This window comes from Falco naumanni, chromosome 12 (assembly GCF_017639655.2).
Source record: "Falco naumanni isolate bFalNau1 chromosome 12, bFalNau1.pat, whole genome shotgun sequence".
NCBI classification, from domain to species: Eukaryota; Metazoa; Chordata; class Aves; order Falconiformes; family Falconidae; genus Falco; species Falco naumanni.
The window spans coordinates 17,513,757-17,535,747 of NC_054065.1; the positions used below are offsets into that span (position 1 = coordinate 17,513,757).

The 21,991-nt window shown below is 39.2% G+C and overlaps 1 protein-coding gene across 3 annotated transcripts in view; it reads right to left on the minus strand.

Annotated features, from left to right (window-relative positions):
- Nucleotides 1–21,991, minus strand: part of PRKCE (protein kinase C epsilon) — a 293,940-nt gene that overhangs the window by 39,238 nt on the left and 232,711 nt on the right. For all 3 annotated transcript variants that reach the window (XM_040612167.1, XM_040612169.1, XM_040612168.1), the window contains one exon: nt 14,809–14,963. In XM_040612167.1, coding sequence (XP_040468101.1) covers nt 14,809–14,963 — 155 coding nt within the window. The remainder of the gene's footprint in view (nt 1–14,808; nt 14,964–21,991) is intronic.

The following is a 21,991-nucleotide window of genomic DNA, read 5'->3' on the forward strand; positions in this document are numbered from 1 at the left end:
TAGGCAGGATGAGAAAATCACTATCATTTGAACAATGGAATACAAATTATGCAAACACAAAGAGAAGAGTACTTGGGTTTCAGGCATGCAGTTTCTGTGCCTAACCAAAACTACTGAAATTCTTTCTTCTCTTCTATTTTTGTGTGAAGCTTTCGTAAGCAGAATAGAAAAACATACAGCCAACAAATGCTGTCTATCCAGGTAGCATCTTACATTTCTCTAGCAGTTCTCACTCAGTTGCCTCAGCAATGAAGCCTTGTAATTCTTAATAACCCACAGTAAGGATATATTACTGCCATATACCAATAATGGGAAAGATAGAACAAAAGTATATAATGTAATCAACCACAATTCCATTAATTTAAAAAATTTACCTTAAACATGAAAGTATCTAGAGCTTTGAAATATTTTGCTCTGGTTTTATGGTAATTTTCTTTCCTGTATTTTCCAGGATTCTGACAAAGATATATCCCATGAGACATTAGTTTAATTGAGGTACTACAGTCTGTGCCAGGCTCCCTCCATGGTCATCTCCATAGATATCTCCGAGTGGATGATTCACGGAACATGTGGGCTGCACAGTTCCATAAAGAAGCCTACCTTCTCCACTGACTGTAAATGCACTCCAGGACAAGCAGGATCCTGACTTGGAAGCTTCAGTTGCATTCCTAAAGTTAGGTGAGATGAATATGAGCCTTTGTGTATATTCAGCATAAGCTGCTTCCCAGCTTCCTGTCTTCCAGATAGAGATTTCATTCAAATCAGTTGTAAAACTTCTATTTTTTTGTAGGAGAAAGCCAAAGGCAGATTTTTTTAAGAGAGACGTGCATTCATTTGTCTTGTTACTCATGGTGGAATTGCCACACACACATACAATTTGCTAGGCTTTGAAGTTATGACCTGTAATAATGCTTAATTTTTCTCACTTAGGTCATGTGGCACTCTCCTGTGCAAAACCTCCCAACATGCATTTCCATCAAAAGCCAGATGTTTAATTGCTCTGCTTGGACACCCCAAATAAAGGGCTACAAAACGTTATTATTCTACATTGTTTTAGGTACATAGAAAGAGCATTCTAAAAAAAACCCCAACAAACCCAACAGAAGAAAAGCTGCTACTGTAATCAGCCATGATTGAAGGCATTTCCTGTATTTTGCTATCAAACCGGTTGTTTTTTCCATTACATACTAACTGAACTTTAGTAAGGTCAAGACAGCAGAGAAAAACAGGATCAGAGTATCTTTAATCAACTAAAGTCGAGTACTTCAGTCGCTCTCTTTCAGATGTTTAGTCCTGGATCTCATCCCACATCTCCAAATTTCTTCCTTAAATCACAGATGCATCAATCAGGTCAGTCTGAATTTATGATTTAGATAGTTGTTTTCAATGGCATTTAACTTGTTAGCCTTACACTTCCTCTAGCCTAAAGGTCAATCAACCTCACACTGCGTAACAATACTAATATTATTTTAGTATGATATAAGTCCAACAGAGGAGATGGATTTTCATTCACAAGCACAATACTGGGCCAAAAACTTCCCTCAGATGGAAGCCTATTGTTTCCATCCTGCTGCCTATTAAGATCAAGTGTAAGTTTTGACATTACTATTAAACAAAAGTCAAAGCTACAACAGCATAGTTTAATTTGATCCAATCCTGTACGTTGTCATCCTGCTGTTACATGAAATGCAGACTGTTTAAAGGTATATAGCATCCCTGTCCCGTGCTCTGACCCTATTCTTTTCCTGGAGAAAAAGTCTTTTTTTCTTCCATGAATGCCAGATGACATTCTTTTACTTGCTAATGCAACACCAATGTTGACACCTCCCTCGGAAATGACCAGTTCCAAGCATACTGTTGACACACTGAAGAAGGGAAAAGCATGCTATGCCATGTTTTCCTAGCAGCGACTAAGAAAACCACGTGCTTTGGTTCAGTTCCGTTACGTAAAGGAGAAGACTGGCCTGCCCAGAACACTGTGGTAAGACTGAAAGCCAACACATCAAGTAACCTTGTTATCTACCTGAACAGAGATGCACAGCGTGGAGGCTGCTCAGTGCTAGCAGATGGCCTCCAAAGCTCACCTTAGAGTCCTGTTCTCCCTTGCCCTCCAACACTTTTCAAGCTTCAAAACTTTAGTAAACGTTCACTTTTTAATTCAGCTAAGGTTGTTGATCAAAAACTAACGACACTCACATAAATACCCATTTTTCAGCCAAGGGAGCAGACCTTCAACATACTCCAAGATGAGAACACACAGTGTATATGAAAAGCTCTTAAAATACTACAATCTGCTTGTAAAAGTAGCACAAATCTTTTACATCCTCAATAATGTTTATTTTGTGCTTCTGTTCAGGAACAGACAGAACCACCGTTAGATTTAGGGAAACACTGAAACGTAGCAATGCTGGGAACCTACTTTACAAATTGAATTACTCTTTCTTTCATTCCTTTGAGTAAACTCTATACACTCTGTATACCTCTAAAGAAGATACGTTAAAAAAAAAAAAAAAAAAAAAGGGAGATTTTAGTCTGGCAACCACAACATGGGACATACAATACGATGTCCAAACACAGGTGATGGAGTAAATCCTGAGCAGGTCACTAACGCGCCCACATGAGCTGACATTCCAGTGCCTTTTCTGTACTAGTCAATGCCCTCTGCAGCTTTATGATGCCCAGAAAGTGGAAAGGAGAAAGGCTGCTGAAGATTTTTGCATACAGTGTTTCTTTTTATAAAAGAAACAAATTAATCAGAATTCTCTTCCCTATGTTCCCCAAGGGTGTCCTTAGCAGGGAACAAACACAGCTCCTAGCAGTAAGTAGGCTCTTGTTAAAGCTCCGTATCATGTCTCCATGGAGAAAAATGCTTTCTTAGTCAGAAGAAAAAAAGAAACTCTGCAGTGAACTTTTGTACAGACACTGATTTTTTCCAACCTCACTTTAGTCTCAGTTCAGCCTCTTGGGTCTTTTTATGGAAAGCCTTTCCACTGAGTGGAGCATGTAATATTACGCAGCATGAACTAAATAACTTATATAGCATAAATGAAATTATGTAACTCAGCAAAAATGTTGCTTCCAACAAAATGTTTACTTATATGGAATCACTAGAAGAAAGATGTTAATAATTTCTGCTTCTATTCTGATTTCAGTGGCATAGTTCACATGCCTAAACATCTTTTTACACAATCACGTGGTCTATGCTTGGGAAAGATATGTAGGATTTTCATTTAAAACCTTTTCTAACCCTGCTGCATTTATCAAGGATCAAAACAGCAGCAGTCAACAGCAGTTTAACATATTTCTGCAGAAATTCTTGTAAAAACAGTGAGTTAAATGTATTTTGTTCTTTAACCTTCTAAAAGCATTCTGTTATCCATATTTGGCTGTTTCAAAATTCTGTAGAGTTCACAATTTTCTGTTACGTTTGAAGGAAGATTACTGCAGCAGAGGGATTCTGGCAAAAATAAGAATAATATTTATTATTTTCTGTAAAGTATGAAGAAAATGCCTGAAAAAATGTGAGTTGCTTGCCCTTCTATATTGATCTATGCATAAAATAAACTCCTAATGTTGCTTCCAGACAGAAGTCACAGAAGCTTGTGCTTTGGACTGATGGTTCCAACTTCAAACCTTGCCTCGACATGTAATTAAAAAGGGTATATATGATAATTCAGAGAGATATATTTTTACAAGATACTCTTTTCAAATTATGATTGTGCAGCAAAATCAAATTACTTTCGCCCCGCTCCCGCCTGTGCCAGAAAGCTGCACAAACATTCCTCGAGAACCTTTTCTTGTGGAGAAAGTTTCAGCTCCAGCATTGTTTCATATGCAGCTTCTGCAGACTTCCCCCATCTCCAGAAAACACGTGCTCAGGAACACTACTTTAGTTGTAATGTTAACATATAATATAATCACTCAAAAAATACTTACACAAGGCACCCCCCTATTTTTAATTAATATGAATGCAATGGAAAGATGAGTCATGGGTTACTCACAAGAAATAAAACATGGCATGACTTAGGCAATTTAGAGTGCATTCACTTCTGCCAACATTAAGGTTAGCACACTGCTATACCAATTTACCTTCAGCTGTGAAGACAGAGAGGCTACTGAGAAGAGCCTAATGGTCCAGCCCAAATGACAAGAGAAAGACAATTCTGAATACAAGATTTGAGAGGATAAAATACGATTTTTATCTGTAACATTTGGTACTTACTGGGTAGTCACTGCACGTAAATACTAGTTTCCATAGGTTTATAATGTAAAAACTATCGACCAAAGTGGGCTGTTCTTGAACAATTCTGTCAACACTAAAAAAAATATATTTTGAGTGTGAAGAATTATTTTTGTAACTTCTATGTGCTCAGCCACTAGGTCTCTCTTCAGAGACCTGCTAACCAGCCTCTATGCTCTGATACAATCTGAAATTATCCTATAAAACTTCCAGACAGTTATGGGGGCAAAGGCTAGCACGCAACCTAATTATACAGCTTACAGAAGAACTATTTTACATAAAGTTTCATTACACTATATGTTCAATAAAGTCTCTTTGCATCTTTCTGACAGATTTAAACTGAGCACACCAAGTACAATTTAATTCTATTGTAAAATTGGTTTGCTCTTCTGGTGTCAGAAAGAGCTTTTACTGTAAATGAGAAACCTGATTTTTAAAGAAACAGTCTCTTATACACCAGACAGCAGCCTCTATACACCCACGTCATGTCACAATCACATTTATAACATTTTTATTGTGTACTATCACATTCTGAATTCCAATTAAAAATGAACTCATTAATCTCTGATAAAATTATCAAAACACTTTTAAAACAAAATGAGAGAGAAACTGCAGAAGTTATGCTATATCCCAAAAGACATACATACAATGTATTAAATTCAACGTTGCCCAACCCTGAAACAAATTTGGATATTAGAGTCTCTGTAGCCAATTTGTAGCATTTGTTAAGACATGATAGTATGGCAAATGAAATATTAAGGGGCACTGTAGTATGACTCTCAAACCAGACTGAGACTTTAAATGATGACATGAAGTACTCCATCAGCAATAACAGAACTCAACCCTTTACTGCCCACTCTGCCCCAGGCATCATCCCTTCCACTTTCTTTCATACCACCATGCTACCATTGCTGCAATTACACAAACAACCGTTTGACCACTTTTTTAGATGGATCCTATTAAATAAGGTGTGTAAAAAATAAACCCCAGGTTCTATGGCAGGATTTTGGGATTTTAGCCTAATTCTCTCTTGGATTTGGTTTATACAGACAATTATCTTGGTCTAATGAAGAGCACCCATAGCTGAGCCAGGGGAAAAAAGACTGTAGAGGTAATGACTTGTACCAGATACGTCACTGAATTATGTCTTGCTTTATAAACTATAGCTCACTGATATCAGTTAACATTTCCTTGTTATTACTACACAGAGAATTGCCAGGATGCTGTTTCAAAATTTCTTCAGACCTTTCTGCTCATGGGCAGAACAACTTCCATCCCATCAGCCGATGTTTCAAAAAACATAACCAAATCCTTTTCCTCTTGGGTCACCCACAGAAAACCAGAACTTTTGTCATACTGCACGTGCAAGCATACCACTGGCTCTGATCTTGTGGCAGCTGACAAAAAATCCCCATCTTTTTCTTCTGTGAATTTTCAAAAGGTGAAAAGAGAACCTGCCTAAAAGCCAGTGTTGCCCATAAGGTTTCTCTCATCTCTGCTTGGGGCATTTCTCCCTCAGTGTCTGTGGAAACCAGCTTACGGAGTTTTGGCAGAGGCAGCTCAGGCAGCTCGCAATGGACTGCCCTCTGCCATGTGCAAGGGGTACGCTGCCGGGCTGCTCCCTGCTGTCCTCGTTCACAATCTGAGGATCCTTCTGTGCTCTCAGGTATTTAAAGACTTTCATATAAACGAGAATCAGGGCTTCTTTATAATAATTATGTCGTCTTTAGACCCATTACAGATTATCAGCAAATGAACTGGCACACATTGGGTATGCCTTTTTATGTCCTCAGTATACAGTATCATAAACACTTGCTGTCCTCTTATTAGCGGTTAAGTTTAGGTAAATATGTACTCAGGCAGTTTCTTAAGTGCACGTTATTTTTGTTCTACAAGTACTCCTTTAGAGCTGCTTCAGATTTATTGATGTTTGGAAGCTTTTAAATATCCATTAGCCAGTTAATTGACCATGGCAATTCCATCTGACTCATTATTTGTGTGTGTTAGAACATATTTAGGCATTTTTTTTTAAATGAGTGTTACTAGACCATAGGATCTCCCTTAGAAACCCTACAATAAATACCTGGTAAAGTGCTATAATGTTTATTTGTTACTACCTAATTTTATCCTTAATATTCCACGTTTTGAACATATGAAGTTCCTCAGTTCAAGTTATTAGTGACCAAGCTTTCTTTGTTTTTTGTTTGGTTTTTTTTTTTTTTTTGGGGGGGGGATACTACTTCTGCATTATTCAGTTTCATACCACAGTGTACCCCTACCAGCTGCGATACCGGCTGCCTACTGTTGAAGCCATCCCACCCTTCTCTCCCCTTGAAGGAGCAATCACATGCCCTAAGACTGGAACACCTTGCAAAGAATACTTTTACAACTCCCACTGTCAAATCTACATTTAAAAGAATGTACACAACTGCATGTACTATTTGCATTTGACATGTTCTGAAGAACAGTATTTTCTGTGACTTCAGTATATCAGTAGAAGGAAATCAAAGTCTGAAGGAAAAAGCATACCTATATAAGTGTTGGCACTATTTCTGGCCTCTCCCCTTCATTTTTTCTCTCTCTGCTGTTTTGCAAGACTGACTACTGGAAACAAATTCGAGAAGCAGGAGGCAAGAAGGGAAGACCTGTTAACGTAGAATTTATTTTTTTTTTTTTAAATCTGAAACATTATACCCCCAACATAAGTGGTCCTGGGGCTCAACATTCAATTTGGTGGTGGCAGGAGAGTGTTTTCCCTGGTGCCATCTATCCCTGGGCGTACCACAGTGCAGAAACCACACAAGCTCCCATCTCAGTAAAAGCTGGCCGTGGTCTCTCTGCCATTCCTGCTTAGTCTTGCTCCACATATGCCGCCTCCACGTGTACTCGATGGTGCTGAGCTGATGAAAGCATTGTACTTCTTGTCTGCTGCTCTGGGCAGCTGCTTGTTCGGACTCTGTGAAACACTGGCAGCAGAGGAGAGGGGCAGGCATTACTTCTGACACAAGAAGGCAAGTGAAGTGACTCATTACCACTCTGGCCTTATTCCCTCTCACCTTTCCACTCATTTTCAGCACAGCCATGGCCATCTGATCCATTTTGTTCTACTTTCCAGTTTCCCTGGTTAGACGGCACCTAGTCTGTCCAAGGTCCTTCTGATGTAATCCTAGCACTGTTTAGTTTGGTAGCAGTAGAGACTTTGGTGCGCTCCCCAAAATGCTGGGGTTCTTACTGGCTGCATTTTCTGTTTTAGTTCATTAGGCCATTTTAGTTAACCTCCCGGGGAGCAATATTATTTCTGTTATCTTACATTTGAATACAAGTTGTCAGCTAAACAGACTTATGTAAAGTTTTCAAAAGATTCAGTGGTAACTCAGTTACGTTAGCTTTCAGATTAGCTAAAAATCTCATTTTCCACAACCTTTTGCAACGGTAAGCAAAATAGCATTTTTTAATAACAGTGCATTCTCAAATGTGATGATTTTCTATTTTAAAATAAACACACTTTCAATCTGAAAAGTCAAACCAAGGTCCCAAATTATCCAGGTCCCAAACATCATGCATCTCAATAGTCTCACTGAATCAAAATCAGCCTATGAATACAGTGATCTGCACGCAGAAATGTTTGCTGGAGCATCTAAGTGATAAGCTCTTTTATAATAAGGAGGTGGATAAAGGGTGGGGGGAAGAGGGGGCAAGGAGAATAAATGCAGACTTTGAGCCAAAAGTGACAAGGTTCTGACCAAAAGATGGAAGGAGTTGTATGCAAATGTCTTTACTGAAGTGTATCATCTGAATTTTCTTTTATGGTTGTTTAGTATTTTTAATATCATTATTTAAAAACCAATAAATGCAGTCCCTTACATGCTTTCATCTAACGTTTTGCATTACCCTCCAACTTCTCTGTTCGTCTGAAAAGCACAACAAAATGTTTGTGAAGTGCCTAGCACCGCAGAACCACATTTGCTGTGCTCTTCTCTGCATTACTATGAAACTTTGGCAGATGCACTCAATAGCATGCAAAAAGCCAAAGCCTTACTCTTAACATCACAGTTTCAACACCACCGCAACTGGGTTATAGAAATATTTTCCTTTGTTTCAAGACAAACATTACTGAAGGGCACAGCAAAAGTCAGTCCTAACTTTTTCCTGTTAGCAGCAGATTTACATTTAGGAAGCACCTTCAGATTTTTAATGCACCGTGAAACAAAAAACATTCTCTTTCTTCTATTATAAAATTGTTTGGAAAATACGATTTTGTTTGGAACTTGTGTACGTGTTTCTCTAGAAACAAAGCTGTGTCTCAGCATTTTAAGAAAACTACAGGGATTGTCTTCTGTCAGTACATTTGAGTTTGACATGTACTGCAGCTCTAGTGGCTTTTTATTTTGTGTATGTTTCTCTCAGTTAAAATCTTATCAAGTGCAGAAAGATAACACACATTTCTTCCTGTTATAAAGCACAAACATCAATCATCTAAAACCACTGATATTCACCCAGAAATAAATACAAATATGCTCTGTAACTTGTCACTGCTATTATCTGTCGAGAAGCGCCGTTGCCCTTTCTACTGAGCGTACCGGAACATGGCTGCCCTCACAGGAATGTAAACTTGGCATTAACCCTGGCAGATTCCCACTCCCTGCCCTCTCTCATTTAACATTAACTCACTCCTATACTGTTATCAGAAGGTAAAGGTCATAGCTTTATTTACACAATACAGCACCATACAAATGGTCATTAAACAAGAAAATCTTGCACCAAATAAACACGAAGCAAAAAAACAATGCTGACCTCGCTACCGGGAACACCCCCTGGAAGTACCTTGTCATTCCCCAAGTGAGGTCAATGGTGCTGGTCTGTCCTTCTAAATATTAACTGCCCGGCACGGCTCCTCTGCATACCCCACTCCCACGCAAGAGCCAACTAAGGACTTTCTTATGTTCCAAACCCAGGAGAAATTGAAAAAGCATTCTACTGTTGGCAAGACCTTGTGGTTCATATCCTATTCCCACAGCCTTTACTCATCCTTCCACAGCTGGAAACCTTGTCAAAGGCTCTCCTATACGACAGCAGCCTTTAGCACAATACATAAGCTGGGCAGATGGCAGGGTGGACTCCCTCGATCCAAATGCCAGAAGCCTGGGAACCAACCCTCCTTCCTGCTTCTCATCTCCCTCAGCCCCGCTCCTCTCCACCCCGGCCCACTGCCTTTTCCTGCGGGGAAGACATCCTGCTTATTTATGCATTTCATGACTGCGGGCCTGCCTAGATCCAGCAAGAAAAAGTGCAAAAAGGGCAGGAGGCCGCCGACTAAAATCCTGCTGGAGCTCATGTTCAGTTCTGGAAACTAGACCAGGCAGAACAGAGCCTGCATGTAGCCTGGGGCACAAACCCAGCCAGGAGCACTGGTCAGGTGGCACGGCTTGGGCACCAGTCCCTGGAGACACTGGGACTCAGACACATATGCTGCAGCACAACTCACTCCTTGCTTCCTGCTTTTGCTGAAGGTGATGGAAATAGAAGTTATAGTTTGCTTCTGGTGCAAGTGAGCAACCAAACTCTGTAGCAGACACCTGCAAGGGGCAGTTTATGTGGGGAAGGGCTTCAGTTCAGGAGATTCCCGGGCTTAGGTCTGAATGTGTTATATGAGGGTACAAGGTCTTTCTTGCCCTCCTTTGCGGACCATAGCTCCAACACCACTTTAACCTTTAACTGTTTTGAGTTGCAGTAAGATGTTCTTTACATACCTAAAACCACACTTAAACCAAAATGTTCCATGTCTAGTTTTGCATTTTAAAAAGAAGAAAAAAAAAAGCTGGGGAGGGGAATTTTATTTGGCTGCTGCTATTCAGAAATAACACAGTAAGGCAACTTGGGAGAATGATGACTTTTAACAGGTTAACCACTGACCATGCAACATTTTCATCAGTGTAAATATAACTACAAGTTCCTCTGCCAAGGTTGCTCTGAATCATACAACCGCCAGTGAAGTCAGACTTCTAAATATTCTTATTTCACATAAAAACACACTAATAAAAGTGCTTTTAATTTTAGGTAGTAGTTCTTTCTGAAACACTGGTGTGTGCTGCCCTGATAAATGGGAATGCTGGGAAAACTGATCATCTAAGGAAAAATTCAGTTAGTGTTCAAACAAGTTCTTAGGGTATTTGCATATGGAAAAAGCCCGGAGGCATTCAAGGACTGGCATCAGCATACTTATAGTCGCATTCTCCTCAATTCACTGTTAATATATCCTTCATCACGACCAACATATTAATTACAGAGTGCACAGAGCCTCAGAAACCTGCAACAAGTTACAGGCTGGATTATTACTTCATACTGCTGAGAAACATGATAACCCATAGTTACGAATGAGGGCACCCCTGTGACCAGGTGCTGTATGATTTGAAGGCACCATCTCACAGAACTTACACTGGAAACAAGAAGAATGGGTTAACATAGAGCAGGTGACACTAATTTGCCAGTTAAGGTGTTTTTCATGCTCTCAGGTGAACTGAAATTGTGTACATTCAGTTTCGTCCTGTATTTCAGCAAGAGTACCCCACTTAATCACTCGAATGGTCTTGGAGCATGCCAGAGATCATGCAACATGCCACCACTGGCCTTTTAGCTCTTCGCTGAAACAAGGTTTATAACTCACACAGTTATTCCCTTTGTCATATGAACTAGGGACAGCGGTACCCACCCCATTCTAGCACTGATGTCCCTGCCTGGGGAGACAACAGGTTTTTGTATGTTTGAGTGGGCCGCTTGTGTCATCTGACTTGAACTCCTACAACAAGAGCCAGAGGCACCTACCCAGGTACTCCTGTCCTCAGCCCAACAACTGCAGGTGAAACAAGAACACGTAACATCCACACGTATCTGCAGAAAGTGCACAGGAACTTTGGAAGTCAGTACAAGAGGGGAGTATGGAACTGGCGGTTTCTTAACACACAGTTGGTTGCATCTTCCCTGTAAGAGTATATATATGAAGCTGACAATGAGTGACTTTAAATACACCAGACTCCAGGGATAGGTGACAGTGAATATAGTCCACAACCTTTCATCACCAAGTTCAAAGTCCAGTTCAGCTCACAGGCAAAATGAGATTCAGAGTCTAGCCCTAGGTTTCTGGAGCTTGGATCCATTTTTTCCAAGTGGTGCAATTGCATAACACAAACAACAGGGACTGCCAAAAACTGCGACTGAAACTTCTCTGGTGTCTGATGGACTCTACTTGTATTATCAGGCCCCAGCTTGACATGCGCCTGCACAGCTGAATGCCAGATGAGAGGGAAGGTGGCAGGGATAATGCAAATATTATTAAGCTGTTGAAGTGTTTTTGACACAACAGTAACATCATATCCTCAAAAATACCACATTGAAAATTATCCTAAAGGTTAGCTATCATACAAAATACATTTAGTAACAGCACCATCTTTATATATAAAAATTGTGAGGCTCGTCTTTATTTCCAACTTAATAAACAAAAGGAAGGTACGTAATTCCAGTGAGCACACCTAATTGGACAAGTCTGGGAACAACTGTTGGGCCAGTTGAAAAGGTGTGAACTTACAGAATCATTTCTATTGCCAAACAGGGAGCTAGCTTTCTCTTTGAACCTCAGGGGAAATGAGGATAAACTAGTTATTATAATAGATTATCATTTAGTATCATCATAGCAGTTTCTAAAAATCTAACCAACAAGCCAAAGCATGAGCTAAAGCTAGTTATTTACTTCCAAAAATATAACTGTGTTTAGCTCTAAACAAATACTTCCACATACATGGCTGAAAAAAGATCAGAAGGTATAGCAGCTATTTTGAAACATGCATTTCCATCAAACGTCTTGGTTTATTTATATACTCTCTACTTTCCTTGAAGTATTGCCCACACAAGCAGCATTTCCCACTTTGGAGAATAACCATTAATTTCACACCACAACTTTTTTTTCTGGAGATATAATTACACAGAAGACAAGTATTCTTTATTAAAATATCTGAAGGCATGTTAGGTAGTTATGACTGGTAGTTATTCAGGAGCATAGGTATTCTTTTCTTTTTTTCTCACACCCCCCACCCCCCCCCCCATTTCCTTGTTTGCCAGCTACTAAGAGCTTTGGAGATGTAAAGGAGTGACTTGATCCCAATGCATTTTTAACATTGTAATAAATGATGCGAGTGAGGTTAATAAATAATCAGGCTGAAACTGTTCTGTGCAAGACAACTATTCTAACATATACTTGACATCAGCAAATGCATTCTCCCAGGGCCTGGGACACTATGAATGGATTGTGACATTTCCTTACAATTAATTCTTTTAAGATAATCTCTAACTTCTTCCTTCTACTTGTGTTTTATAGAGTAACTGGGATAGCCTGTTTGTGAATAGTTGAGGCTCCTATTATCCCCTGGCTGAGAAAATGAGTTATTCTTATGGATATAACTATGTCCAGATCCAAGAGTCTGTGTCAAAGCAGAATACAACTAAATCTGTTCCTAATGTTGTACCTGTTGTTTTTGGTTTCTGCTTTCATCCTACAATTCATGTTATTTCTCCTCTTCTGATAATGCACCCAATATAACACACCATTTACAATTTTATTGTTTTACTGTAACATGCCTGAGACATGTCATCATAGCCTCTGAATCAGAAGTTGAGAGTATGTTGCAAAGTGTAAATTACAAAGCATTGTCTCATCAGAATGACACTTCTTTCAAGATCAAAGCATTTTGATGATAAAAAGTCAGAGACTACAGGCACACTAAGCAATTCAATGCAGCCAGGAAACAAAACACAGCAGAAGCTACATACAAGACAAGGGAAAAGAGGGAGAAAGAGAGAAAAGGATGTGTACTGAAGGATGGGAGCAGAAAGGGAAAAGGAAGAATGAATGCACTCACATAAAGAAAGGGGAAGGTAATTTTACCAATTCTTTCCTGCTGGTTCACAGAAATCATGAAACTGACTGTTAATTACACAGTGTCTAAACTCCAGTTTTCAGGAAGAGGAAATTAGCTCAAGACTTTTTATGGAAACAAATCCTCAAAATCTTTCACTTAAATACCAATTTTATCCATTTCCCTTATGATGAATACTTACAAATTCTGAAGTTGCCCACTCTACTATCTAAATGTACAAACACACAGCTTTGGAAATAAATGAAGACAACAAATAGGTAATGTGATACAGGCAGCAAAAGTTAGAAATGTGTTGGATCTTCAGCACTTGAAAACAAACTTATGCAAAGTGGTAGGGCTGAAAGTCCAACCCAGTATGCAAACACCATACCAGCATTAATAAAAGATGGAGACTAATGGCTGCAGCTAGCAAAAAAGTTCTCTAAAGGAAACTGGATTTTTGACTGAAAGACCACTTTCACAGAGATTTATTTTCCTCAGAAGATGCAATGTCCTGCCGTTTGCTATGTCTCCGGAAAGGAGACTCCTTCTTTGAGAAGTTCCCCTTTGAATCCCACTTGGTGGGAAAGCCAATGGCCTCTGATGGAAGTTACTACTCAGTGCCAGTTACTAAAGATCTAAAATTAACTTCTTTTAATTTCTAGTCCTCTCAACATCAGCCTTAATATGAATCCGGAGATAGGACAAATTCCATATCCTCATCTTTGTGTTTCTGCTCAAGAAATGTGAGGCTGCCTGCCCCTGAAATGACTGCTCCAAATCAAAATTGTAACTTGAAAGAGGGTGAGAATATCAAGAGGATATCAAAACCCAGATTCCACAGAACTCGGATGTTTGGTAGACAGACCGGTATCACAAAACCTGTAAAGCATGCTGCTTGTGAAAGCCTGAATTTATCACAGGCAATGACAGACTGCTAGAAACAAAAAGAGAGAGGACTGGTGAAATGACAAGATAAAGGACTTAATAAACACACTAACATCAGGGTGAAAATTTTCCAAGTGATTCCTTACTTTTAGTAATAAAAGCCTATCCCTAAATGCATGCTTTGCCACAGCGTAACAATATGCACTTTTTTCATGTGTGCGCACGGGTGCTGAAGATCAGAGATTGCAGGGGGCAGAGGTTCAAAGAGATGCGGGGCACTTGCAAGCAAATCAAAATTGTCTGTAAAGAGCCACTTCCTGCTGGTGACTAAGCCTTCACCCAAACAGGCAAGAGGAAGGGGCATAAGTAAAGCATTGCAAAGGACCATCCTGATTGTATCAGTGTGGAGACAACTAGGACAAACAAACTCAGGAAGTGGCAGGGAGTTAGAAACCAAGAGGAAATCCATGGCACAGAGAGGAAAGTGAAGAGAGCACGCCGATCTGCAGAAAGGTCACCTCTGGGTCTCACTGTGCCAAGCTTTTTCAAAACCGCTTTATTTGGACTATAATACTAAACTGGCACACACAGCTGGCGATTGCTGCAGAGGCTATTCAAATGTTAACATTCTCAATGATAAACAGCCAAAAAAAGTTCTATGTAAGCAAACTGGAACAAACAACTAATCTAAATCTGGTTGCTAAGAGACAGAGAATTTCAGCCAAAACCAGCCCAAAGCCTCAAGAATACTTTCTTTGGGATCAAAAAGAGTACCTGTAGATGACACCATGTTGGTGAAGAAACATGAGTGCTGATGTGACCTCTGCTGCATAAAAGCGGGATCGAGGTTCGTCAAATTTGCGTGAGCGTTGGATTTGAAACATTAGGTCTCCTCCATTTACATATTCCATGACGAAAAAGAGGCGGTCCTGAAATTAATTAAACAGTGCTATTTAGGTAATGTATTTAGTCACACAAAAGACTGATTGAAGCTACAATTCAGGCAACTGGAACATTTACGTCAAGAAATGAAAGAAACAAACGTTACGAGTCTAAAAAAGGAAAAGCTGACAACAAAAATCCCCCAAATCTAAAGAAAAGACCCGAGTCTCAAAGTGAGAAATGAGAAAAAGGGAATAGAATCAGAATGTGGTAATAAGCAACACATACACAAATCTCCAAGCAAATACATATGGAATAATAACCTTTTTATATAATAACAGAAGTACTTATAATATGCCATTTCTTTTAAAATATAGTCATAACAATGACAAGATGAAGTCAATTCTGTCAACTACTAACAGGCTGCTGAGCAAATTTCAGACTCCTTATTTCTTCTCTTATCTCCTACTGGTTACTCTGTCTGCAAAGCATCTTTCCCAAATTATGTAAAAAAAAATTAGAATTCCTAAACTAGAGAAACCAGTGCTGCTAATCGCAAACACTTACATACAACTTATCGAACTGCCTCAAACTCTCATAAGACAATTGAAATATAATTACATTATTAAAATACATATCAGATGCTTTTTATTTTCTTCTGATGCTTTTCACTTCAAAGTTCAAGTTTTCTAGCCTGTTTCCATGACGGAGAACTAGGAATGAACTTTATCTGAGAACAACAACTAAAATTTTCAGGCAATCACCCCATTTTAGTGCATTTCAGAAAAAAACCACAAAAGTTTAGTCAGCAAAACAGTCAGAATTGAGAACACCTGTAAACTAAAGGTGTGCTTGGCATCTTGAACCATTTATGATCTAAACTTGTTGTAGTCAGAGTCCAACTCGGCCTCACACGGGGCACCAGTTGTTGTAGCACAAGCCAGCTAGCAGGCTGCAACAAGGCTTTTACCTCTGTCAGAATCCACTGTCCGTGCTGTTTCCCCTTCCTCCAGAGGTCAGACCACACTGCTCCTCCTCCAACCAGCCCCCTCTCCCGCACTCCTCAGGGCTATTTAACCACTTAGCAGGAACGATCTACAGCTGCACATCATCCATGTCAATCAAGCCACTGCCTTCGAGGCAAGGCCACAGCTGCATGTTATCAATGCTAATCAACCCACTGCCTGCATTCCTCTACATAAACTGGCAATGCAGATGAAGGTATAAGCAGAGAAATGACACACATCCACTTTACATAATCTAGATCCTATTTTTCATAAATATTTCTAATAAATTGTCATAGTTTTCCCTAATCTGCACTAACAGCCCTAAGTAATCACCTATGTGCCTGTCTACCCTTGTTTTGAAGCCTACTTTGCATTCTTTGTTACTGTAAAATATCTACATCTACATGCGCGTGAGTTTACACAGAGGTGGAGGTAATTCTGGGACATGGAGAATGGATCTGAGCATATACCCCTTGCTCTGCATTAGCTCACATGACACAAATGTTTTGCTCTCTGGTCACACGATGCACAGGTGTGTAAGCATGGCTTCACCAAAGGGAGCCCCTCTACAACTCTCATGTCACATTGCAGTTTGGCTCTAGCTCATGGTGGCTGGTGTGCTGGGTTGAAGAAAAGGAGACAAGATGCAACATTGCTTAAGACAAGCAAACCCAGCAGAAGATGGAAGTTAATTAACCTCCACATGTGAATCCAAGCCTGTAGATTATGTGGTTTATATATATGTGAGTCCAGAAATTCATAAATGTTTGCCATTTGTCTTTAATCATCTACTACTCTATGGCTCAGAGTCAAAGCATAGCACTTAAAAATATCCTTAAACTTAAGCATGTGCATTAATGCTGCTCATTAAGTGCCTAAATACTATACTTATCAGGGAAGTTTCCTGGAGGAGGCTAGAAATGTTTGGCTGACTTTATGCTGATTACAGAAAGAGGATGGAGAAATAAAACCTTGTGCCTTTCCCCTGTATCTTGGGAAAACACAAACTGCCAGACTGGATCAACTTCAGGATCCAGGTGGACCGGCATTCTTTGTAAAATGTTGCTAACGACTTCGGTACATTTCCCAACATTTTTCTTACCATTCCCTAGTAAGGAAAACCTACTAAAGAAGAGCATCAAAGCTTCTGGCTGTATCATACACTCAAAAGAACATGGCTTCAGAGCCATGCCTCTGCTCTTTTTGCAATGCTCAGTACTGCTGATAAGAAAAGTTAACAATCATAACATAATGCAGATCTCTTCACATTAGTGTCGGCTTTAAATATCACCTTTGTTTGTTTTAAGCAAAAATATGGGTCCTTGTGCTGTCTCTCTGATTACTCTCTGGAACTGATGAGAATTACAGCCTTGCTTTTAAAAGAAAAACTGAGACCTCTCAGATGGTCTAACAACTTCAGAAGCTAGAGCTTAAGGATAACACCGATGCAGTCAGTTTTCTGATAAAGTCAGTCACAAGCATAGCTATATTGGTACTGTAATGTAACATAAGAGAATGCAACGTCCCTAAGAAGGAGATGCAGGTATTGCTCTTCCTTAGGCTCCTCATCGCTGCTCTACAGGCTGAGTATTTCTGAAGAGCAGTTTTGGTACAAGTGTCCCTTTGCAACATGTTGCCTCAGATTATTTCACATGGATAAAGTTGTGTTTCAAGTACAAAACCCATTTGGACTGCAGGCTGGGGAGTGTCTGACTAATACCTGGCTAAAGTAACTTGTCCTAACACTTGTTGAAACTGAACCTTCTTACATTGCTATTTTAACCTTTCCAAAGTCAACAGTCTGGATGTGAGTGGGCACAACCAGGAAAAGGAAGCTGCAATTCACATTCTCCTGAGCAGCCCTACTCATTCCCAACATTGCTACCTTTTTGCTGCACCTGTATCACAAGCATAAAACAAAGGATGCTGATGCAAAATGATTGTGCTGTGTCTTACAGCTGTGACTCCCAAATGGTGATCTTCAACTTGGCGCTGAGCTGCGAGCTCCTGCTCCCAACAGTGATAGCACCACTCTTCCAACTGCTAGGGATGGTGCACAAAAAAAAAACCCAAACAAAAAAAAACCCACACAACCCAACCCCCCCGACCTAACAAACAAAAAAAAACCCTGGTTTACACCATTTTATAGATCAGGGCCATTTCCTAATATATCAGGATACACATTGTATCATTTTTATATTAAATACTCTATGTTTGATCCAAACAGAACCAATGATTTTATGAAATTCACCAAATGCCTAATTACTGATTCTAAACATCAGAAATTATGTTTAGGTAAAACTTCAAGTTCATTTACTTTGGTTCAGTCTTTTGTAGGACATTAGCCAACTGAAAATTAAACTGGATTGTTTAGCAAGCAGAGTATCTTGCCCTAAGACAGTCCGAACAGTTTTAGCAGCAGCTCCATTCCCAGAGCTGGAGAGTGCTAACTCTTCTATCCTCTTTCACATCTTCCTTATTATGCACGTCTCATTCTCAATTTGAAGGGGTATTTCTGGCAGATTCTGCAGCTTACTTCACCACCTCTTCAAAAGTATACCTACTAAACCCAGAGTTAACAGCTGACTGATTGAAAATGCTCGGCTGTTGCATTTTTCTGCTATATGCTGATATTTTAAGTTACTTTTCCAGCTTTCCTGTGTGCACATTTCAGCTTCCTAATGAGAATTCACAGAAAAAAACCCAAAAGTTTGAAAGTTCTGTTCTCTTTTTACAGTGTGTCTGAAAAAGAGTTGGAGAGAAGAAAAATACTAATTCTCACTGAGTAGCGTGGGCTAAACAAGAAGATGCACAACATGCACAGTAAGCCAGACCAACATTAGAAGGTACCATTTTTTTTTAATTAAATACATTCAGTCCCTATGAAAACTACTTCCTTGAAACCACTCTCTGGTCTTTTTTTAGCAGAAAAATGACATGATCAGTTGGGACTCAAATTTACATGATTATGTTATTTACATAATCCTCTCTTGGCATCTATAAAGCAAAAAAAAAGTTCTGCCAAGTAAGCTAATATGTTTTCTGATGTAATTAGATTCCTTTACAGGGTTTATTTTAGCCCTTAACCATACCTGCTTTTTCTTGAGTTTCTCAAAAGGTACGGTTGAATGAGAACAATTAAAATAATAAATAGAAAGAAAAACAGAGAGCAGAGAGCATGGATAAGAGATTTTAAAAGTAAAGTGGACATGAAATAAACAGGCTAAAAGATAAAAAGAAGTTCAACTTCATTCCGTATTACCATAGTATTGTATGACCATAAATGACTACTATATTGCAATGCATAACTGCCTGTCTTAACATCTCTATTATTCCAGTCTCACCTCTTGACTTTCTTAACTGAGATAATCTCCTGCATGCTTTGTGTCATCAAAACTGGAGTCCAAAAGCAACCACCCTTCTAGTCTCTGTCCCTATCACTATCTTGAGAAGTACACTTGTCACTTAAACTAAATATCTTGTTTCATCTTCTCTCTCATTCCACTGCTTTAATTGTGCCCCAATTTAATTTTTCATCCTCCTTGACATGCAAAATATCTTTCCTATAGCTCTACAGTAAATCCTTTTAAATAATCTTTTACTCTTTATTCCGATTATTAGCATAACTTTCCCTCTTCAAAACCATTCTCTAATTTTCAGTTTTATTTATATACTTTTTGTTAATATCAGCCTATATATATATTATGTGCACTCCCTGCTGGTTTATATTTGCTTATTTTCAGATGTTATGAGTTCCACTCTATACAGCGTCAACCTTTTGTTTCTTTTCAAATAATGCACATCGTTTTAATTGGGAAAAGGGGGGAGGTGATTTCCAGGAACGTCAATAGCAATAAACTCTTGGGTCATAACAGACTCAATCCAGCTCCTATTTGTGGAGGTGTGAGTAATGACCAAGTCCTTCTTACTAGTAAGACCAGACAATCTTGCCAATCAGTTTTGATTTAACAGATGACACTGTACAGTCTATTAGTTGTTTATATGTTGAATACCATTGTTGAGGAACAAGCTTCTACGTAAACACTGTATGAAAGCTTAGACATGGAAAGACTTTGATGTTCTGTTTACATTAATTACTGTGTAGCCCTTAATTTTTAAATTATCAGTCATTAACCTGTCTGTCCTTTGCTTGTTTTCCAATTAAAATCTCATTAACATTAGATTGCAGCTTAAAGACAATCCATTGATAGACATAAGGCCAAGTACAATTATCACTGCAATCTGAAGAGTACAAAGTTTTTTTTCTTCCTTTCAAACGAGTCCTACCAGCTGGGGGACTCAATATGCAGTTCAGCACAGCCTCGCTACTGAAATATTAGAAACCAAAAGTAAATCATGCAATCTGTCTCCCAGTTTCAAATCTGAAAAGTGCATCCATGCTACAAGCCTGAGAACAAGTCTTTTCACTACTGGTTTTAATCTCCTGGTTCAACCCTTCCAACACTTCAAACCAGAGAATTAAGGAAAGGCATCAAACATGGACTCAGGTAAAATTCACAGTAGATAAATCTTACCAGCCTACTCCAACTGCCATTTTTTTCCTTAATTTATATTTTCATACAATTGGCTGTGAATAAATTCTTCCTGATTCTCACTAGTTCCCTAAACTAAGTTCTTTATGTGAATACACTTTTTTTCCATCCAGTTTCAAAAGTTGTATTTGAATTAGTTTCGTCCACAGGTTACTGCAAATATCAAGGAAACTAATATGTGTAATAAATACAGATACATTTAAATGCAAGTTAGTTCATATTCTAGCAGAGTACTGTTACATGATGGAATATGTTCAGCCACTAGACTTGTTGCAAAACAAAAGTCAAAGATAAAACTTTTATTGCACAAGAAGTCATATAAATGTATCACCTTGGTATGCTCTGGAAGATGATATTTTATTCATATCATGCACGTATGGAATTCTTTTCCAACTAGTACAAAACTGTGATTACTTAACTCTATTTAAACAGGATGCTTAGTTTGTTTAAAATTACCTAAAACTACAGCAACTGTCCCACCCCTCAGAACTTGAATAAACATTTCCTGCTTCTGATGGAAATTGCACAGGCACACTGTACACAAAACTATACACAAATCTTTAACACCCTGAGCCGAAGACTAACCACAATGGCAGATTCATCTTCCACAATCCCAGCATTAGGAGGGACATATATAAAAACAAGAGAAAATCCAGGTACAACACTAAAGAAAACAACAAAAAGCTCTCTCCTGTTCATGTGATCCCTTTTCGAAGTTTACAGTAACAATCTTCAACAGGACACTACAACACGTTATCTCTCTCTGATTTCAGTGTTTATACTCAGGGATAATTGTGTTGTTTTTCCTGTTTTGTACCAGGGCTTTCACGGAGTTCCAAATAAGAAGGGAACAATTTCTATTAATCTCCTATTTCTTGGAATAAATGCCCTGTCCATAGGAACTGATATCTTAAATTTCACACAGGATATCTGCATCTTCCACTTCACAAAACAGGCACACATTCAGATTCTGTATTAAACGATTTTTTTGTCAACCAGACACTTCAAATTTCTCTCAAGCTGGTGAACACTACTATAGCTAGGGACTTACTGCTCAGATTTGCCCAGCATTCAATTTCAAACCCAGTTTTTTTTCCCTCGAAAGAATGACCTCAAAGTTAAAACATAGAGTGGAGACAGTCAGAGAACCGCACAAAATTGGATAAAGAAGTCTTGCAAGGTCATCTAGCTTATCCCACAGCTGACAGGCAGGATCAGCTGTACCTAAGCCAAGGGGAACTAACCTTTTCAATGCTGCAAGGCAGTCTCTGGGCACTGTGAACAAATGATCTAACCATGAACCTGAACAGCCCTGCTGAGCAGACTCTGCTTGGCCCACAAAGACCTAGAAACAGAAGACTCTGCTAGTCTGGTCTGCTGGAGGGCAAGGGGGTTTGTCTGCACTCCATTGCAGCAGGGTCTCCTGCTGTGCCCAAAATGCTCAGTTCCCTTCTCTGTCCCGTTGCCAGCAGCAGAAGCCAGTAGTGAACAGTGTTCCTTGAACATTCTGCTTTG